This window comes from Taurulus bubalis (genome assembly GCF_910589615.1).
Source record: "Taurulus bubalis genome assembly, chromosome: 11".
NCBI lineage: Eukaryota > Metazoa > Chordata > Actinopteri > Perciformes > Cottidae > Taurulus > Taurulus bubalis.
In genome coordinates this window covers 21958361-21977230 of record NC_136599.1, presented here as the reverse complement: position 1 = coordinate 21977230, position 18870 = coordinate 21958361, and the positions used below count along the sequence as shown (strand labels likewise).

At 48.6% G+C, this 18870-nt stretch overlaps 1 protein-coding gene across 1 annotated transcript in view; it reads right to left on the bottom strand.

Moving 5' to 3' along the window:
- agrn (agrin) overlaps positions 1-18870 on the bottom strand; it is a gene marked incomplete at its 5' end in the record, with an annotated part of 206570 nt that overhangs the window by 62541 nt on the left and 125159 nt on the right. The window contains 3 exons of the mRNA XM_079226528.1: positions 6057-6263; positions 8737-8961; positions 10683-10907. Coding sequence (XP_079082654.1) covers positions 6057-6263; positions 8737-8961; positions 10683-10907 — 657 coding nt within the window. The remainder of the gene's footprint in view (positions 1-6056; positions 6264-8736; positions 8962-10682; positions 10908-18870) is intronic.

The following is an 18870-nucleotide window of genomic DNA, read 5'->3' as shown; positions in this document are numbered from 1 at the left end:
TTAACTGGAGAGGGTGTAGAAAAAAACCAAGACAAAACTCCCCCAAGTGTGAAAATCTTATGACACAGTTAAAAAGCTGTCTCTCCCCCGTCTCTCTCTCTCTCTCTCTCTCTCTCTCTCTCAGTCTCAGGCAGGAGCTTTGAAATGGCAGCCTGTCACAACTAAAGGCTTGTGGGATGCTGTTCACAAGCCCTGTTCCAGCTCTCTTCCCCCCACGGGGTCGTCTCCCAGACACTTAAATACATCGTCTTCATGCATGTATCAGTGTTTTCTGTCAGGCAGGGTCCAGAAAAAGAAAAAAAGAAAAAACAAAGTCGCAAGCTTTACGCCGAGCTATTTCTACTGGAACATGAGCTTGACAGCTGAGTGGGAAAATCTGTAGTGCCAAATACAGGTGCAGTGAGAGTGGGCTGCTGTGGCAGTCGGGGTAAAGTCAGGAGAGACGGTGAAATAATAATAAATGTATAAAGAAAACATGAATAATTCTTTCTAATGGAGGATTCTGCTCTGCTGCTGTGCACTCAGCTATGTTCCTGTAGCATGACGCCGGTGGAGACTTTACATTCTTCAGTCTGCATCCTTGGAGGGTTTTTTTCTTTCTATTTTAATTCCTGTGCTGTGTCAACGGCACAACCCCGCTTCAGGGCTTCGATGCGGGGGGGAGGGGGGCATTGCTGCAGGTGAGGCCAGGCTGTGTCACCTCGCCCTGGGCGTAGAAGGCACTGCTGGGGAGGTGGAACGGATGGAGATTGAGAGGGCGCTGGCCTGTCTACCCCGAAGTGTCACCCCTGCCCACTTAGTGGTGTTACCTCACTGGTAGTGGAGGGAGGGCGAGGCGGTGTGGGACTCCTAAAGCTCAACAACCCCATGTTACCCCCAAACCCCAACCATAGTAACATGTTGGTGAACAAGCCGGGAGATTATTTTTGGCGAGAGCTTCTCCCTATCTCCGCTCACCTCATACATATGTTAATTTGACAAGCCCCGCCCCCCTGTGCTCCCCTCCACCTGCGGGGCTCTGATCCGACTCCTTTTAGCTCGCATTAAAAACATTTATGTATCGTATTAGTCGAGGGAAAAGGAGGTGCAGAGAGGAAAGGCTATATTAGCATACAGCAAAAAGGCATACCCGCGGGCTGTGTCTGTCTACCGCTGAACAACTTATCAGAGGCGGGGGAGGGGCGGGGGGGGATCAGGGCCTCTTTGTGCATTTACAAACGAAGACACGTGCTGCTCTTCGAAACGGAGACTGAGCAACACAAACAGAAGGAGGAGAGAAACACAGATTCCTGATCTTGTGGCGCACATCCGTCAGAGGTGAGGTGACGCCTCAGCCGGCCTTTTGTCAGGTCCATGCGGCGCTGAGGAAAACGTCACAACGTTTTATGCATCTCCAGATCGAAGAAGAAGAAGAACCAGGAAATGAAACAGGGATGGGGGTGGGGATATAGAAACGAGAGAACCCTGTGGTTGAACGCGACCCAAACCCCCCCATATCGCCTTAGTCACATTTCCCTGTGATTAAGTGGACCGGCGGGTTCCCCGGCTGCTGTCAATCCGGCTCCCACGGCACCTCCTCTAATTAACTTGTGGGGGCTAGGGGAGGGACAGCGCTGGTGATCCCAGGCTGACTTACACACTAAGACTCGAGTCCAATCACTGCAGCCGGCAGAGAGATGCTAATCAAATAAACATGCAAATGATCAAATAGTCTTGATTCCCAAGGTGCATGAATCCCCCTCCCCTCCCTGCTTCGCGGAGCTCTTTGTCAATGACGAGGTGTCTGCCGCTGAGTGATTCTGTGCTAACCTCCGGAGGCGACAGGCAACACATTTCGAGCAACTCGCTCACACACACACACACACACACACACACACGTGGAAATGACAAGAGGTGTGAATAAAGAATTTCTGTCCGTAAGAACTCGCTCTTTCATTTGTTCACTCCTAGTTTGCCGCTCAAAAGATTGAGTGTGTGTGCATGTGCGTGTGTGTGTGCATGTGCGTGTGTTTCATGTGTTTTCCTCCTAACTACCAATTTAGAAACTCTCCACTTCCCATTCTACTGATGCCAGACGTGAGGCCAGCGCATCAACAGGCTCCGGGGAGCTGTGGTGAGCCACCTCGCGCTCCTGCTTCCAAAGCACGACTGAACATGCACTAAATATAGATTTAAAGGGGCGCGGGGAGGAGAGCCATCTGGGCGGGAAGCAAGCGGTGATACAACTCGGGCTAAAAGATAAAAGTTTGAATTAAACTTTATTTTTTCATTGTTATGATTATAATTAATGTAATATCTAACCTTAAACAAATATATATATTTTTTGGAAAGGCATATTTTGAAACTACAGCTTTTTTGTGATCAGATTCCTGCTTTATTGTTTTAAAGCGTCAGCACGTCACAGCTTTTAACGGTTTGAAGTAGCAAAACTCGTCTTGCTGAGGCCCGTGGGAACGTCTCTTGGTGAAACATTGTACGAGTTGAAGTGATGGTGGTCGCCAACAAACAAAAAAAGCAAAATGAGAGAGAATGAAAGCCCTTTGAAAAACACCAGGGTGCCCTCCATTGTTCCGTCCTCTAAATATACATCTGCAACAATATTGACGCTGCACGCACACTTCCATGTTCAGTTTGTGCTGTTAGCCTGCTGCGCTGACATCCTATGGGATATATATATATATGTATATATATATATATATATATTAATTTTAACCAGACTCTGCATGAAGGCAGGTTGCAATGATGTGATGATTTCTCTGTGTGTGTATTTGGAGAACAGTCACACGGTAAAAGCTCCACAGCAGAAGCAGGCGATGGAAATTCCATTTTTTGTCTTAACAGCGAATGTGTAAGCGGCTCATCTGCTTCTGCTTCTCTTCTGGGGGGAACAAACCTCTTTTCTTCACCCAGGGGTCTCGTGGATCACACGTTCCACTCCAAGAGCCCAAAGCTGTGGTCCTCCTTCGCGTGTTCTCGGACGCTTTGTGACTCGGCCGTGGCTGCAAGTTAATCAGCCCGGCGCCACGCGGTGTCTCTCTACTCCCTAAATGGATGAGCTTTAAATATCAATCACGTGGTTGTCTGTGGGAGGACAGCAGTGGTGGGCGTTATAGAGGCGGTTCGTTGCATATGACCATTCTTTGTGGAGGCGAGCGCCAACATGGTAGGGGAGGCGGAGGAGGGTGTTGGGGGGGGCGGGGGGGCTTGACATTAGGGCGCTGTCACCCGCATGAAAAGAGATTTACGACGGCGGCAGAAGTGGAGAATTTTATCCGTTTGACAGCTGGCAGGGCGATCGATCAACCCTACCCCGCAACGCACCGCTCAGCCAATGAAACGGGGAGGGGGATCGTTATTTATCAAATAATGATAATTCATCAAACTCTTCCTTTCGCATGGAACTTTTGTCAGAAGCCTCCGACCCGCGCGCGAGCGCAGGCGCCCCTTTTCGGCACCGCCAGTCACCGGTCGGAGAGCACGAGCAGAGTGGAGCACAAAGGGAGTGTGTGTGTGTTTGTGTGTGTGTCGCACACAGTGCGGGCCACCGATCGATCCCCGACGAGGCGGGCTCTTTCAGAGGACAGGGAGACACACTTGGCATGCATCCCTCGGGTGTGTTGTGTGTATCTTTAAGTCTTTTGTGCAGTCAGAGGGAATATGCAACTCGGTCCTACTAAGGCAGCGTTGTGGGACACGAGGGAGAGAGAAGGAAGACAGACAAGACAGAAAGAGAGTTCCAACGCACAGGCGCACACGCACACACACACACACACACACCCTTTGCGTGCATATCATCTGTCTGACTAAACCAGCAGTCTCTGTGGGAACCTACGCTTGCCTCTTTTGATGTTTAATTAAAACTGGATGGAGGGGGGGATTGTTCTATATATATATATATATATATATATATATATATATATATATATATATATATATGCAAATGTCACTAAAACGGCATTAAAGAAACATACGACCAGTCACTGACGGCTGCGATGCGCAGGGGGAAGGGAGGGAGGGGAGAAAGTGAAATAACTAAACAAGTGAGGGGGTTGGGGGATAGCAGCACTGAGGCACCACTTGCCAGAAATAATGAAACGGAGCAAAACACATAAGAGCTCTCGCACGCCGCCGTTCTGCCGGTACATAATTCATGCGAGGCTCAGACGACCAAATAATGCTAATGAGCGCCGGAGCATCCGGATGCTGACAACTGGAGATAACTTTGGTATTCAGCTCCACCCCGGCACCCGCGGGGGGGACGGACGGATGGCTCCATTTTTTATCGGCCTCTGTCACAACAACAGTAAAAAAATAAATAATAATAAACGAGGAGTGGATTGGTGTTGGAGAGGTGGTGTGACACCGAGGAGCAAGAGCAGTTTGCTTTATCACGCTTCACAGGGGTCATCGGGGTCACGGTCGAAAGGAACGCTTCTAATTCAGGTTCACGTGAGATGGGGCATTAAAATCAGAGGCGCTGTGTATGTCATGCCCTTAGAATACACACGCCGATTAAATACACATTTTTACTCAACGAGGAAAGTCCACCCTAAGTTAAAAAAAGGGTCGTTAGGTGGAACGAGCCAGACAAACAGTCATTTGGGGGGCATTCTTTAAAAACATGATCTATTTGACGGTGCAGCTCACAGACGATACTCATCATGAGTTGCTTGTAATTTGAATTGAAATGACCAAATTTGCTGAACTCAAAAGGCTGATCTGTTATTGAATCTTTCCTCTCTCTTCATTCTTTTTTATCAGCAAAAAACAACCTTTTTGCGATACCTTCAGGCAGCAGGCTTCTTAGTTTCACCAGAGGGAACTCCTGGATTGCATTCAATGACAATATTTTGAAGCAGTAATAATCACATTTCTTTTGTAAATAGACGGCAGCTTTGAGATTGTTCTGCGCTGGTAGCTAGGTGACGAGTTTTGCTTCTGATTCTCGCCTCATTTACGGGTTGCATGCGATGAATACTAACTTGGGCGACCTGTCTTTTGACCTTTGACCATCTGAAATGTAATCAATTTAATCCAAACCTAAAAGGATCGGAAATAAAGGATTTCCAAAGGGTTCCGCGCAGAATGTGGTCAAACGCTCACCCTTTTACGATCAAAAAAAGGTTGAAAAAAACCCATGAAAACATGCAAATGCATGCTGAAAGAGAAAGAGTCGGGGGTGGGGGGGCACTGGTTAGGCAGGTTGGTATGAACAGAAGCAGTTAGAGAGGAAATAAAGCGCAGGGGAAGACTTCTCCAACCTCACGGGTCACATCTTTTGCAGGAGGGGTAAAACAGAAGGAAAGCACATTAATGACACAAGGAGACAGAAGCAGAAGGTGGACAACAACAAACAGAAAAAAAGACAGCTGTACAAGACCCCCTCCTCTCAGGTTCCCTTTTTTCGGAGCGAGGAGAAGGGCTTCACCCATCAGAATCCGTCTGATGAGGTCGGCCACCGGGTGACCCCACTTTTCCACCTGCCGCCCCGCAGACAGCCAGGAAGACGACCACGCGGACAAAGACAGACAGACAGACAGATTGACACACTGAAAAAGAAAGAAGAGCTTTTTTTTTTAAATATATATGTATATATATGCAAGAAAAAAGCAACACACAGGAGACAAAAGACAGAGGAGTAGGTAGGGAGGAGGGGAGAAGAAACCCGCCACAGAAGAGAAGGAGAGCGGATGGAGGTGGCGTTTCATTTTGTGTGTGTGTGTGTGTGTGTGTGTGTTTGGGATGAAGCGTGACGGGGATGAGGAGGAGATGGATGGCTGGTGAACGGGTGAAGGCACGTTTTTATAAGGAAGGCACACGTGAGTTCTGTCGGTTTGAGTCCCCCCCCCTGCAGAGAGCATCGCCGAACCATTTCAAAAAATACTTTTCAGGAAAAGTACCTGACACACACGCACAGTAAGCCTGGAAGATAGAGAAGGACAAAACACATGTAACAAGCATTACAATAAGCAGAGAGAGAGAGAGAGAGAGAGAGAGAGAGAAGGATTTAAAGGGGGACAGCGTCCTCGCTCCCGACCCCCCCGAGCTCCACTCACCACAGGGTCCCAGGTGCTTGACGGGGATGGGGGTCTTGCCCAGGCACTCAGCCTTGCGCCGGGCGCAGTCGTTGGTGTGGGTGCGTCCGTCCTTGCCGCACACGGGCTTGTAGGTGCCGTCGCACTCGATGGGGTCGCAGGAGCAGCGGGCGTTCTGCTGCTCCACCACGCACAGGGCGTTGAAGAGACACTCCTCCTGACAGTGCTCTGGAGGGGGGAGAGGGAGAGGGTTAACGAGGGTTTAAGGGCTCACCCCGTTTCCAGACCCTCCTTTTTAAGAGTTGTCTTCAACTGCCACTTTTGTGAAAGTGTGATGGGCGAGTGCAACAGAAGTAGTCAGCAAGCATACAAATAAATGAAATAAAAAAACATTTCAAGCTGCTGCTGCAAAGCGTCGAACCGTCCTTCCTGCTGTGTGATGCCTGCAGCTCCCACCGACAGGGAAGTAAAGCTGTTTTCTTCTCAAACAGTAATTACATGTTGGAGTGGACTGATGCCACTTGCAGCTCGTGTAAAAATAATAAATAAAAGCTTTTCTTTTCTGCGGCACAGGTTATGCCTCTTTGCAGAAATAGTTTCAACAGCTCACCAGAAGAAACATGATTGCATATGTTGTGTTAATTGAGTGGTTATACAATAAGCAGTCGTACTAAGAGGACTCTGAGGGACTGCTCACAGCTGATGAAAAAAGATTGAATTACGAATCAATTTAATTGCGTTTCAACAAGACAGATGAAACCTGAAGCCGATACAAGCAGAAACACATCGGCGTGGCGTGTTGCCGGGTCCAAAAAAAGGACGCGTTAATTTCTGCTCGTATCGAGTGTTATTATTATTTCAATGGCGCTTTATTTCAGAGAATGCAAGGTAAAAAAATTAAGTTCATTTATTAACTATTTACTACAGGATAATTTGCTTTATATTTTAAGTTGAGAAAATTACCCCCATAACTTGTATTGAGTTTGTTACAATAATTTTCGTGTAGGAAAATTGGCGATTGGCCCGCCGGTGATACATGGACTGGAGATCCCATCTAACTTAATTGTTAAAAGTTCCCAACTAACTTTAATAAACTTAAAACTCAAAGTCTTTGTATTTTAAGGTCAAGTTGGAGTCTAAACTATTATGTTCATCATATTTTGACTCACTAAGCAGAAATCTACTGTGGAAATTAAGAGAAAAAGAAAGAAACACTGGTAATGTGAAATGGCAAATTTACCATTGAAGTGAGAAAAATCCAATTTGAAGCAGGCCTCTCTGTTCTGGAGGCGCTCGCTTGGCTTCGAATTTACTTCATTCCTGATCAGTGGATCAAATTTCTACAGCAATTCAATTCCTTCTTCTCCCTTTCTTTAAAAGCCTGTCACGCCACACTTAATTACGTCGCCGCTGTATCCGAGCGAGAGGGCGACGGCGGTGTGCAATGTCATGGTTACAAGTCGAAATGACCATTTTCATTAGATACCAATTTGCAATTTGCTTAGGGATATGATTTCATGGATCTCTGTTTCAAATTGAATTATTCTTTCATTTGAAAAAGAAAAGAGAGTTGGGAGGGATACAAAAAAAAAAAGTGTTCTTCCACTCGCTCACGCACAGATACTGGCCGGGGATTTGTGCAATTTAGAAGCCCTCGTGCTCCTCCACCGGCTCCATCAAGCTGAGCGGACGGCGAGAACCGGGGCGTGTCGAAGGAGTGGGCATCAGCCTCCATTGTTGGCTGCAACAATGGACGTCACGCAGCGATCTATTCTTGTCTGTGCCGCTGTCAGGAGTCTCGGTACACGTGTGCGGGAGGAGAAGGTTCTCTGCACATGTCTGTGTTGCCGCGAGCCCCCCGCTGACAACACAGCGGGAAAATTGGATTTCCTCCGATGGCTATCAGACGTACTGTAAGGGCTGACAGCTCTTTGTTGACTAAGGCTTAAAGCCCCTGTTCTAATAGCACTGATAAGAGCCCTGGAGGCTCTTATCAGTGCTGGAGGAGGCCACTGTGAGCGTGGATACAGTGCAGACCCCGAGACCCTGAGAGTCCTTTATCTCTGTGGCGTGCAGCCGAAACGCCGTTGCAGGGTCAGCTGTCAGCGCCAGCTCCCCCGACCGGACACCTTTCAAACTTGAGGAGGGGGATTACATGTTTTTTTTTTGAGGGCCGCATTTCGCTTCCGTGTCGTTGAACCCTTTAAAAAACCCGACCCCGACTGTTCCCGTTCAGCTGCGATGGAAACAAAGCTTTTGGGAATTGATCACATCGTTTTGGAGTGCCAAACCGCTTGGGAGGTCTTCGGATGTGCACCCTCCCAACGCAGTACCCTGATTAATACGCTTTTACAACAGGGCATCCTTTTTTGTAAATGACAAATGTACGTATAAAACACGTTCATATCACGACATACACAAACTCCAGAACTATGGTCCGGTCCCCCCAGAGGGCTTCTCCGTCCTCAGACCGAGGGTCAGGAAACTGGGAGTAGATAATGTATTATTAATGACTAATGGGTAGAAGATGAAAATAAAAAGCTACTCAATATCCTTTATTTTAATGATTCAAAGGCAGATCCCCATTGCCACCATGGCTCTAAAAAGTTGCAGGATGTAGTATAGTAGACAGCTGATTCTCAACCCGTGAGTTGTCACTACCCGGGCCAGAGGCCTCGGCGCTCGTCCCAGCGGCCCTTACCCAGCCTCCTGCATCGGCCCGCGTGGATCTTCCGGAGCTTGATGCCTTTCTGCATGCCCGTTGCTCCCATGGCGCACTCGCTGGGGTAGGTCTGTCCGTCGCTGGCGCACAGCGGCTCATTGCCCGGGGTGCACCACTCCGGCAGGCCGAAGATGAGGGGCTGGCGGGTGAGAGCCTCCACCCGGCACATCGTGCTCAGGTTGTTCTCGCTGTCTTTGCACGGGTCTGTGGAGACACAGCCTTTCATGAGAAACAATGCACTGCAGCACAGGGGTTTGAACAATTGTATCAGTTGGTAACATGTAAAAAAAACAAAATCGGTGTAAAGTCAATTAGGCGTGCCCTGGCTTCAAAGCCTCTAAAAACGGTAGTGGGCCTGCTTTTAAATAAACAAAGATATACCTGTAAAAAAAAAAAAAAACATCTTGGTGTATGTATTGGTGGGATGTACTTTTGTTCGTCTAGTAAATCCAGACAGAAGAGAACAGAAGAGAAGAGAAAGGAGAAGACTAGAAGAAAAAAACAGAAGGGACGGGGAGATGATCCTCCATCACTGCTGCTCCACAGATAATATCTGTGGAGCAGCAGTGAGAGCGACTCAGACTCGGACCTACGCTTGTGAAGGGGGAGACAAGGAAATGGATGACGAGGCGGTCGGTTTGATTTGCTCCCTGGCACCTCCCTCCTTCCGGGGGAGCGCTCGGTCTGGCACGCTCGCCCGTATCGGTCCGTGATCATAATGGAATTGGTTTGCGGATGTGTGGGACGAGGAGGGGGGGTTTGCTCCTTGAAACAGGAGCTTTATGCTGCCCGCCACGCTTTCAGCATGTGGGGAAAACAAAAGGATTTATGTAGCACCGTGACACATCAAATCACTGCCAAGCTGCCAGCGAGTCATTCAAAACACGGCGAGGATGGAACACCCTATCGTCGGGAAAAAGGAGCGGAGAGGGAGGAGAAGGAGAGGAGAAGGTGACACGCTTTCCAAAGACCTCTGGCAGGAATACAAAGAGCGACAATGCAGGAAAAGAAATTAAAATAAGAAGGAAAAAAAATAGACTGTAGATGGGCTGGGAGGCGGAGTGACCGTTTGTGGCCTGGCTTCATGCTGTTTTTCTGTCAACACAATGCAAAGGCTTGCAGAGACCAGCAACCAGCGCGGGGCGGGGATGTATTGTAACGCATGCAGGGCCTCTGCCTGACCATTATCTGAGGGGAAGACCATTACCTCCCATTAACTGGGAAGAACGGCTTCCAGGAGCCGCGCTCTCCTCTAGCTGAGCAAGTACAAAAAGAATGGTCTGTTTGCTGCAAAAAACTAGCAGCGCAGATAAATCCACTTTGTTTGTCTGGCCGCCTGGAATAGCCAAGGCTTTAGATGAAACAGCTGAAGGAAGATTTAGAGGGACCATCAGGGGCTCGGGAGGCGGGGACTGGCCGGGCCCGGGTCACTTTGTGCTGACTCGGGGTTGGATTTATTCGGCCAACCTTCCCGCTCATCCATCCCCCCCCTGCCGGCACTCTCCCGGAAGCTCCCGCTGCTTAGAGACAGAGCTTTGTGTCTGCTTTTCACTATTTCCCTCCATCTGCCTCAAAACAAACATAAAACTCAAAGTTGAACGCCTTGGGAGTAAACAACTATCGCCTGATGATAACAAGAATGAGGGAAAGAAAAGAAAGTCGGGGCCTGACGAAAGACGACAGCTCTGAAGACCTACTTAGAGAAAACAACAATTCGCACCGCAGGAGTACCTGTGTGAAGCGGAGCAACCTGAATGAAAAATGAGAATTAGCAGAGGCGTGCCGTATGTAAGCGGGGGTATGTGGAGGAGAAAAACAACAAAAGCCAGAGGTAGTAAACAGAGTGGAGGGAAGAAAAGAAAAGGAGGAGGGAATGAAGTCCTCCCTGTCAGAACGTGAGCTTCATCATGGAGGGGGGAGCTCACCGCAGGGCCCCTGGTACTGCACCCGCATGTTCTTCTGGTTCTTGCAGGCGTGCTGGTGGAGCTCGCACTCGCTGCGGTAGTCCTCCCCGTCGCTGCCGCACACCGTCTGCTCGCGCCTGCCGTCGCAGCCGAGGGGGCACATGCACTTGGCCGACAGGCCGTCCGACGACTGGACGCAGGTGCTGCCGTAGCTGCAGGCCACGTCGGCGCAGGGGTCCTTCAGGGCTGCGGGGGTGGAAACATGAAAACAAGGTTTAGTCCAAAAAGGCAGATTGACGAATACACCTGCCTTTTTTTGGGGGGGTTATTTAAGTGGCTCCTGGTTGCACCTCTTTGGAGCAAAAACGAGCTGCGTTTCATTTTTTGCAGCGCGGCACCAATTGATTTTGGGAACGCCGCCTTCGCAACGCATTCTCTCCCGGTACGCTCAGGCATGCCTTAATCGTCAGAGAGAGAGAGAGAGAGAGAGAGAGATGGAGAGAGAGAGAACGAGAGGCATTCCTCCCCCCGAGGGAAGTTGTTTCCATTCTAATTAAACAGCGCGCCACTTGTCGCCGAGTGGCTCATTGCAATGACAGGACAGGGTAAAACCTTTCATTTCACCACCGACAGGGTGGAGGGGTGGTGGGGGGTTTCACACGCTCGACCGAAAGATTACGATCTCTGTCACCTCGGCTGCATGATGCATATTTATGACTGTCACGGAACAAACATGCTCTCCTGTGGGAGGGAGGCGCAGCGGCGGCCTTCTCATTTCCTAAGCTCGGCACTTTCGGAATAAATATTTACCCGTGTCTGATATTATCCCCTCTTTTGTTACAGCCGACATGAACGGATTTAATTTAAAGGGTGTGTGTGTGTGTGTGTGTGTGTGTGCGTATATTGAATCGTAAATTCCTTGCTGTGCATTCCGTTTTTTCGCCGGGACTGGAATGCAGTGCGGAGAGAGATATATTATGGATGTGTAAGGAGACGGGAGCGCTCTTGATCAAAGGAAGCACCCCCCACCTCGCTTTCCCCGTCTTCATGACACCCCCCCCCCCCCCCTCCTGTCAAGTCCTTTTGAGGTTTGGTGCGTGAGACTCGTTAACGAAGACTTTCATATATTTGTGCTGTGTGTTGCAGCGGGAACTGACTCCAGACCCAATTTATGACAAAGACACTTCAAAAATAAAGCACCCAAAATTACAGCTGGAACTCAGGCACAACGATGGCAAACGACTCCCAGAAATCATCAGCCATTGTGAGCCATGGACGGGTGGGTGATAATTGCAGCTATATGACCTTGATAGCGATTGGGGAACACGTGGCCCTTTCATTTCTGTCTAATCACGTGAACAATGACACACTGATGGCCTCGTGTAACGACCTGGTTGTGTCTGCCGGAGCAGGTAGAAGGTCGCGTGAAGTGCTCCGGCCACATTGTTCACGATGCACATGGCGGGTTGGTAGGGAGGGGGGGGGGGGGGGGGGCTATGTTTGCTCTGTGACAGTAAACAGCATCGTCCTCACACTTCTTGATCTCATTAAATAATAGCCCGGGCTTCCTCTCTCTCTACAGCCCACTTCTCCTCCGAGCGTGTTGAGGTGGAGGATGGGTGTGTGCGGTAGTGAGGAGCATGAGAGCCAGGTAGAACAGGGAGGAGAGGCGGGGGCTCCTGATCAGAATGCTAACAGGGGCCCATTTGGATAGGAAGCGTGGCCTGGGCGGGGCGTTAGTGCAGATAAGCCTCCCCCTTCTCAGACAGGCAGGCAAATGGCCTGGGCAAATGTGATCGGTGTAACAAGCCCCGAAGAAAAGAAGAAGAAACAGAAAAAAACACACACTCACACACACTCACGTTCACCACAGCAAACTCTAGGGAGTTCTCTCGCTTATATTTTCTCATTATTATCATTTGAAAGGTGGCAAGAAAAAAGTAGAGAGAGAGAGAGAGAGAGAGAGAGAGAGAGAGGGGAGAAAGAGGCTTCGGAAAATTAGAATGATCCTCGCTGCCAATTAGATCAGTCTCCCTCGCTGGAGTAAAGCTCAGCGAGGTTTAGACTGCAAAGATAATGAGGGAATAAATACAAAAAAAGGAGGCACATAAGGATGCCGATAGACACTGAAGTGACACTGAAGCAATCCCAGCACAAACGGAGGCGGAGTCTCAAGCTTCATGGGAAGGGAAGGAGGACACTCAACGTTCTGGGGGCCCCAACTCAAAGAGCGCCGCGTGACGCACACATACAGGTGTGTTCGCGGGGCCACTACATGGGGAGCCGCTTGCATTTGATCGGCTCTTTAACGGGGAAAGAAACCGCTTCGTTGGAGCCGGGAGCGTCGGCTTCGTAAGCCCGTCGGGGACGCCCCCCCTGCCCCCCGATTGTGAATTCATGTGCCGTGGCGTCAGCAGGCAGGTGGGGGATCTCTGCTTCTCTATGATCCACTGTTTTGTGCTGCACTTTATTAATGCTTCATTAGGGCCAGGGAGCTGTCAGCGCCATGCTGGCTTTACCTGAAGCCCCTGTCGCCCAGCAGCAGCCCAGATGTGTGTGTGTGTGTGTGTGTGTGTGTGTGTGTGTGTGTGGAGAGTGTTGTGTGTGCTCATTTATTCCAGAGCACATTTGCCGGCAGCCATGGAGTTCAGATAAGTCTGCAAGTGATATGTATGCATGTGCATCTGTGTGTGTGTGTGTGTGTGTGTGTGTGTGTGTGTGTGTGTGTGTGTGTGTGTGTGTGTGTGTGTGTGTGTGTGGTGCTTCCTGTTGTGCTGGTAGTGATAAGGGAGGGAGCAGGGGGTTGGAGCTAATCAAATGCAATGATGTGATGTGGGGAGACTTAGCAGTGTGGGTTCTAATCAAGAACCCCCCCCCCCCCTTCACCAGCAGGAGGAGGAGGAGGAGGAGGAGGAGGAGAAGAAGAAGAAGAAGAAGTGACAGAGAGAGGAAAGCAGCATTGACGGGTCGGCCGAGTTAAAAATAAATACTGCAAGAGAGAATCAAACATTCAGACATTAATAGTGAAGAAATAATACAAAGAATAATTCACACTTTTGAAAATACTAGTACGCTCATAGTTGCCTTCAGTCTGTGAGAGCCGAGCTACCTGTCTTTTTTGTATTATGCTAAGCTAGGCTTAACACCTGACTCCGGCTCTATCCTCGAGGTCCCGCTAATCAGTATTTACCAGCCGCGACAGCGACGCCGTATTGTTTTCCAGCTGGTGAGTCTGTGTGCGCGTGTCATCATTCCAATGGTAATATGCACAAACAGCTCAACTCCATACCTGAATGAAGTCCTCAGAACTGTTCTAAATGCTCATGCTTTGTCATTTTAGTTTGTGTGTGTGTGTGTGTGTGTGTGTAATGGACGCAGCACATGTAATGGCCGCAAAAATGCAAAGGGAAGAATTGTGTCCAAAGCACAAAAAGGGAAAGGCAGGGAAATGATTCACTAGCATTTAGCAAATGATGCATTGCAAAGTAAGAAAAACAACCGCACGAATAATAAAAATTATAATAAGGAAGAAAAAAAAAAAACATTTGATTGACAAGCAAATTCTGGGCGAGTGAAACGCACGGGGACAACAATGACCCAAAAATAATAATACAAACAATATATACAGTATAAATAGGAGGGCGGGGAGCGTCTAAACAAAGACGGGGGAATAGCGAGCGAAGGAAAAGGCTTCAAGTTGAGAGGTGCTGTGGAGAGAAGTGTGCAGAAGGGAGATAAGGAGGAAAGGAGGGTCAGAACAGGAGCAATGAACAGGGCTGCAATGAACGGCGGAAAAATAACCAAGATTCACGGACGAGATCAATACGGAGCAAGATCCAAGAACTAAATATGGATGAGAATGTGCAGCCAGAGATCTCAACCAAGTGATGAGGAGCAGGAGGCGGGGACTGAGGGGAGGCCAAAGGATTAACAGTCCTGCACACCTCTCCATCATGCCGCCACTACACACACACGCACACACACACACGCACACACTTCATTTCTTTCTCTTCTGTGGGGGCCAATGGCTAGAAGATGATTCTCTGTGTTTGATGTAGTTCTTCAAAGAGCTCCATTGAACTGCAGCTGTTTTTTTACACGCTTTGCTGTTTTACCCTTGAGAGGGGTAAAATTAACCGGGGGGGGGGGGGGGAGTGAAGCCCTCATCATAAACCGGTAGCCACACTCACAGCAGAGTGGTGTTGTGTGAGTGTGAGTGTATACGGTGGAGAGTGTGTGGGATGTGGGCAAAAGCAAAACTCTTAAAGGGGGACAGAGGACAGCGACATTAATTGCAGCACACACAAAAAAAAGGTAAATGTGAAAATAAAATATAAAGTAGACCATTTTCTGAACGTCATCTAGCGCTGGCAGATCTCTCTCGCGTGTGAAAAAATACAAGAAGTGCTGAAAAACAGGCACGGGGCCCATTTGTGGCAGGACGGGATTAAATGGACGGCTTTGCGCAGCTTTACGAAGAAAAACAAAACGCTTTCCGTGTTCTTAAAGTTGAACATACGCGAGTATCGGAGCTGAGAAGAACTAATGTGAACCCGATGAAAACATAAACCCCCTCACAGCTTGGTGAGATTGAGGCATGATTGATTGATCATGTATGTGGTGGGTTTGTGCGTGCCTGAGTGCGTCCGTCTGTCCGTCCACGGCCAACCCCGCATACTGCTGGACTCGCTCAAAAGGAACTCTCGTGGTTGCAGCGAGTCACACTTTTTGAAAACATATTTGAATGACTGTAGAAAAAGAGGCAGCGTATTTATTCACTCGAACAGACACACCTGGCGGTCATCTGTACTCCGCCGAGTGCACTTTTCCAGTTCACTCTGCTTTATCACTCTCCCCCACAGTCCCATATAAATAAATGTGTTTTAACCGCCCTGTCACTTACTCATCTAAAAGCTATTACGTCTATCTGCGTTTCATTAAAGCCGTCCTGAAGTCAGCTGCCCTAAAGTTAGTGGTTCCCTACCAGAAAACATTTTTTTTTTTTATGGACTGCATACTGCATAACTATGAATATGTCTTATCGCAGGTCATACAGCTGCCTGGCTACAAATGATCAGAAGCCAGGCGATGATGGTGATTTGTCACCACTTCAACGTTTTCAGTGTTTTTATTTTGTATTTTTTGTATCGACTGAAGCAACATCAGCAATTGTGATAAGAACCTCATCAACACAAAACAAACCGAAAACAGAAAATAATCTCTTGTGAGCGAATGCAGAAATACCACATTAATGAGCGTTTGGCACAAAGATTGAGAATGTAATTGAAATGGAAAAAATAACAAAGATCCAGTGGATTATAATTTAAAACTTTTGTATGAAATGAAATAAAAGACCAACATAATGTTTATCTACTTCTGTCTCTCTCACACACACACACACACACACACACACACACACACACACACACACACACACACACACACACACACACACATTTAGAATCTGATAAAGCCCTCAATCAGCCCATTTCAGCATTGTAATGTACTGTGCGACCCTGTTCAACGCGACAACAATTCCATTCATGCTATTTTGATGAGCCTCTCTGGGAAAAAGAAAAGAGACAAAAACAGAACGAAGCTGCAGGAGGAGGAGAGAGTCCTGACATCTATTCAGTGCAAATAGTTGAAAATAGGATTGATTATTACTGCAGGCAGGCAGGCTTTGTGTGTTTCTGTAATTCTAATTGTGAAGAATAAAAAAAGGGTTTGATCAGGGAGTGAGAAAACAAACGCGCCTTCGTTGGAGAAATGAAGGTGCATCGGCCTCACGATCCTCACAGTGTGGCTGTGCTGAACAGGAAACAAGCAGCGTTCACACCGTGGCCAGAGAGAGAAGAAAAAAGAAGTCACGCGGCCGGCCTCCCGAGTCAAGGTGCTTTCTGTTTCTGTATTTACCTTTTTACCTCTTTATAGCACAAGTTGTCATTGTTGCCGGTGGGGTCACGTGGCGTTCAGATCGCCAGCTGGTGGCTGAGTTGTAGGAAGTTACCACTGACGCAGAGCGGACCATCCGCACCACGACAACCGCAGAGAGGCGTTCATTAGGAGGCCAGTTTGTCACCAACTTGGGTTCGTCAAAGCAGATGTGCAAAAGTTCCTCACACGAGTTTGTTCTCCATCCATTTTCTCCTTAAGCGCCCTGCGCTGCTCCTCCTTCCACTCTCTTAACCGCATTCACATTCCAGCCCAGGTGTGAACTGTGTCTCATTAGATCACCAACCACCGGCAGGACTGCGGGTCCCAGCGAGCCGGATCGATGGCCGGGGCCGAAGGGGCTCTGAAAGCTCAACGTCTGTGGGATCATTTAAAAAGCAGCGGAGGTGGAGTTTACAATCAACCTCCAATAACCCTCTGCCGCCACAATGTGAACACAGTGGGGCTCTGGGGACGGAGGGCAGTCGATGGAGGGCCCTCAAACAAGTGGCAGGGCAGGAGTGGCTGTGCGTGTGTGTGTGTGTGTGTGTGTGTGTGTGTGTGTGTTGAATGTAAAAGTGCAGTGAAGAATAGAGCTATCTAACATATTGAATACAATCTCTGAATCTGACTGGAACAGAATTTAGAGAACGAAAGTTTGGTTTATATGAGGACATACATTGTGTGACACACCACACGTACACACACACACACACACACACACACACACACACATCCTACAGAAACCAAGCCAATACCGACACAAATGGTTATTCTTTAGAAAATCCGGCTCCTGACAGTTGTCGCCATTCTTGTTTCCACACAAATAAAATATGGTATCACTATTGTCTGCTGAGCTTGTAGTTATCCTCATATTTTCAACACCACTTTGCTTTTCATCATTTTCCCTCCTTTCCGTGTCCTCCGAAGTGTGGGACAAATGGGAAAAAATAACAAATACTGATGTATTATTCAGTAGATGCCAAATGCATAAATACATTAAAAAGTTTCAAAGCACAAACCCCTTGTCTGGTATTAGCAGGTGTGTGCGTGTGTGTGTGTGTGTGTGTGTGTGTGTGTGTATGGCCAAAGGACGATAACAAGAATGTATGTTTTTCAATCTATCTCTTTGCAAAATGCTTAGAGTGTGCGTATATGTGCGTATATTTCACTAAGTACATCTGGGATGTGTGTACATGCAAAGGGTTATAAACACAGTACACACACACACACACACACACACACACACACACACACGCAGTCCGTCTGCCAGGTTCTGCATGTTATGGTTATGAATACCAAGCAAGAGTCAATGCCCTAAGGAAATGAAAGCACGAAACCCGAGTTATTTACAATGACCTCTCGACCCGTGTGCGTGTGTGACTGCGTGTGCGTGCACATAAATGTGTTCGGCAATCACCCCGGAGGAATTTGATTACTCTGCGTGTGTGTGTGCGTGTGTGTGTGTGTGTTACTACTGACGAGAGTAGCAGCAAGAAACAGAAAGAGGGAAATGGAAGAGAGGGAACGAGAAGGAAAGAAAGAAAGTTAAGGAGCGGCCGGAGCGTAGCCGAGCTATTTTTGGCTGGTCCAACAGCGAGGGATGGAGGGGGGGATGAAAAAGAGAGACATGAAGAAGAAGAGGAACTGAATGGGGAGGAGGAAGGGGGGGGGGGGGGGGGGGGGGGGGGGGGGGAGAGAGATGAGGAGGTGAGAAGGAGGAGTGGGGGGAGTGAGGAAGGAAGGGGTAAAGATATTGGAGGGGTATAACTAACAAGGGAGATAAGGGGAAAAGACAACAAGAAGAAAAAAAAGACTAGCAGAAGGAACGAATGGAGGAAAACTGGAGGAGAGCCAAAACGGGAGCAAGCGAGGAGCAGAGGGTCGGGATGACTGTGCAGAACACTGTTATCTGCTCCGGCAAAGCCCAAAAAAGTAATCTCCGCCATCGACAGCTATTACCACCAGTCCATTGTCACCGGGGCAACAAAAGGGATCACCGGAGCATGAGCGAAGCGGGAAGTGGAAGGAGAGAGTGAGGAAGAAGAGGAAGTGGAAGAGGGGTATGTGGGGAGGAATTAAGGAGGTATTAAAGCAGGTGGGCTTTCATCTCCAGCTCTCCGGCTCGGCTCCAGAACGAGGCTTTCGCTTGCAGGAGATTTTCCTGAAAGCGTCTCCTCCCCGCCGGCCTTGGGCCCTGCGAGGGGATAAATCAGGGCTCCAACTGGCCCCCGACCCAGACACCTTAACAACCAGCCGCGCCGGCACCAGGCGG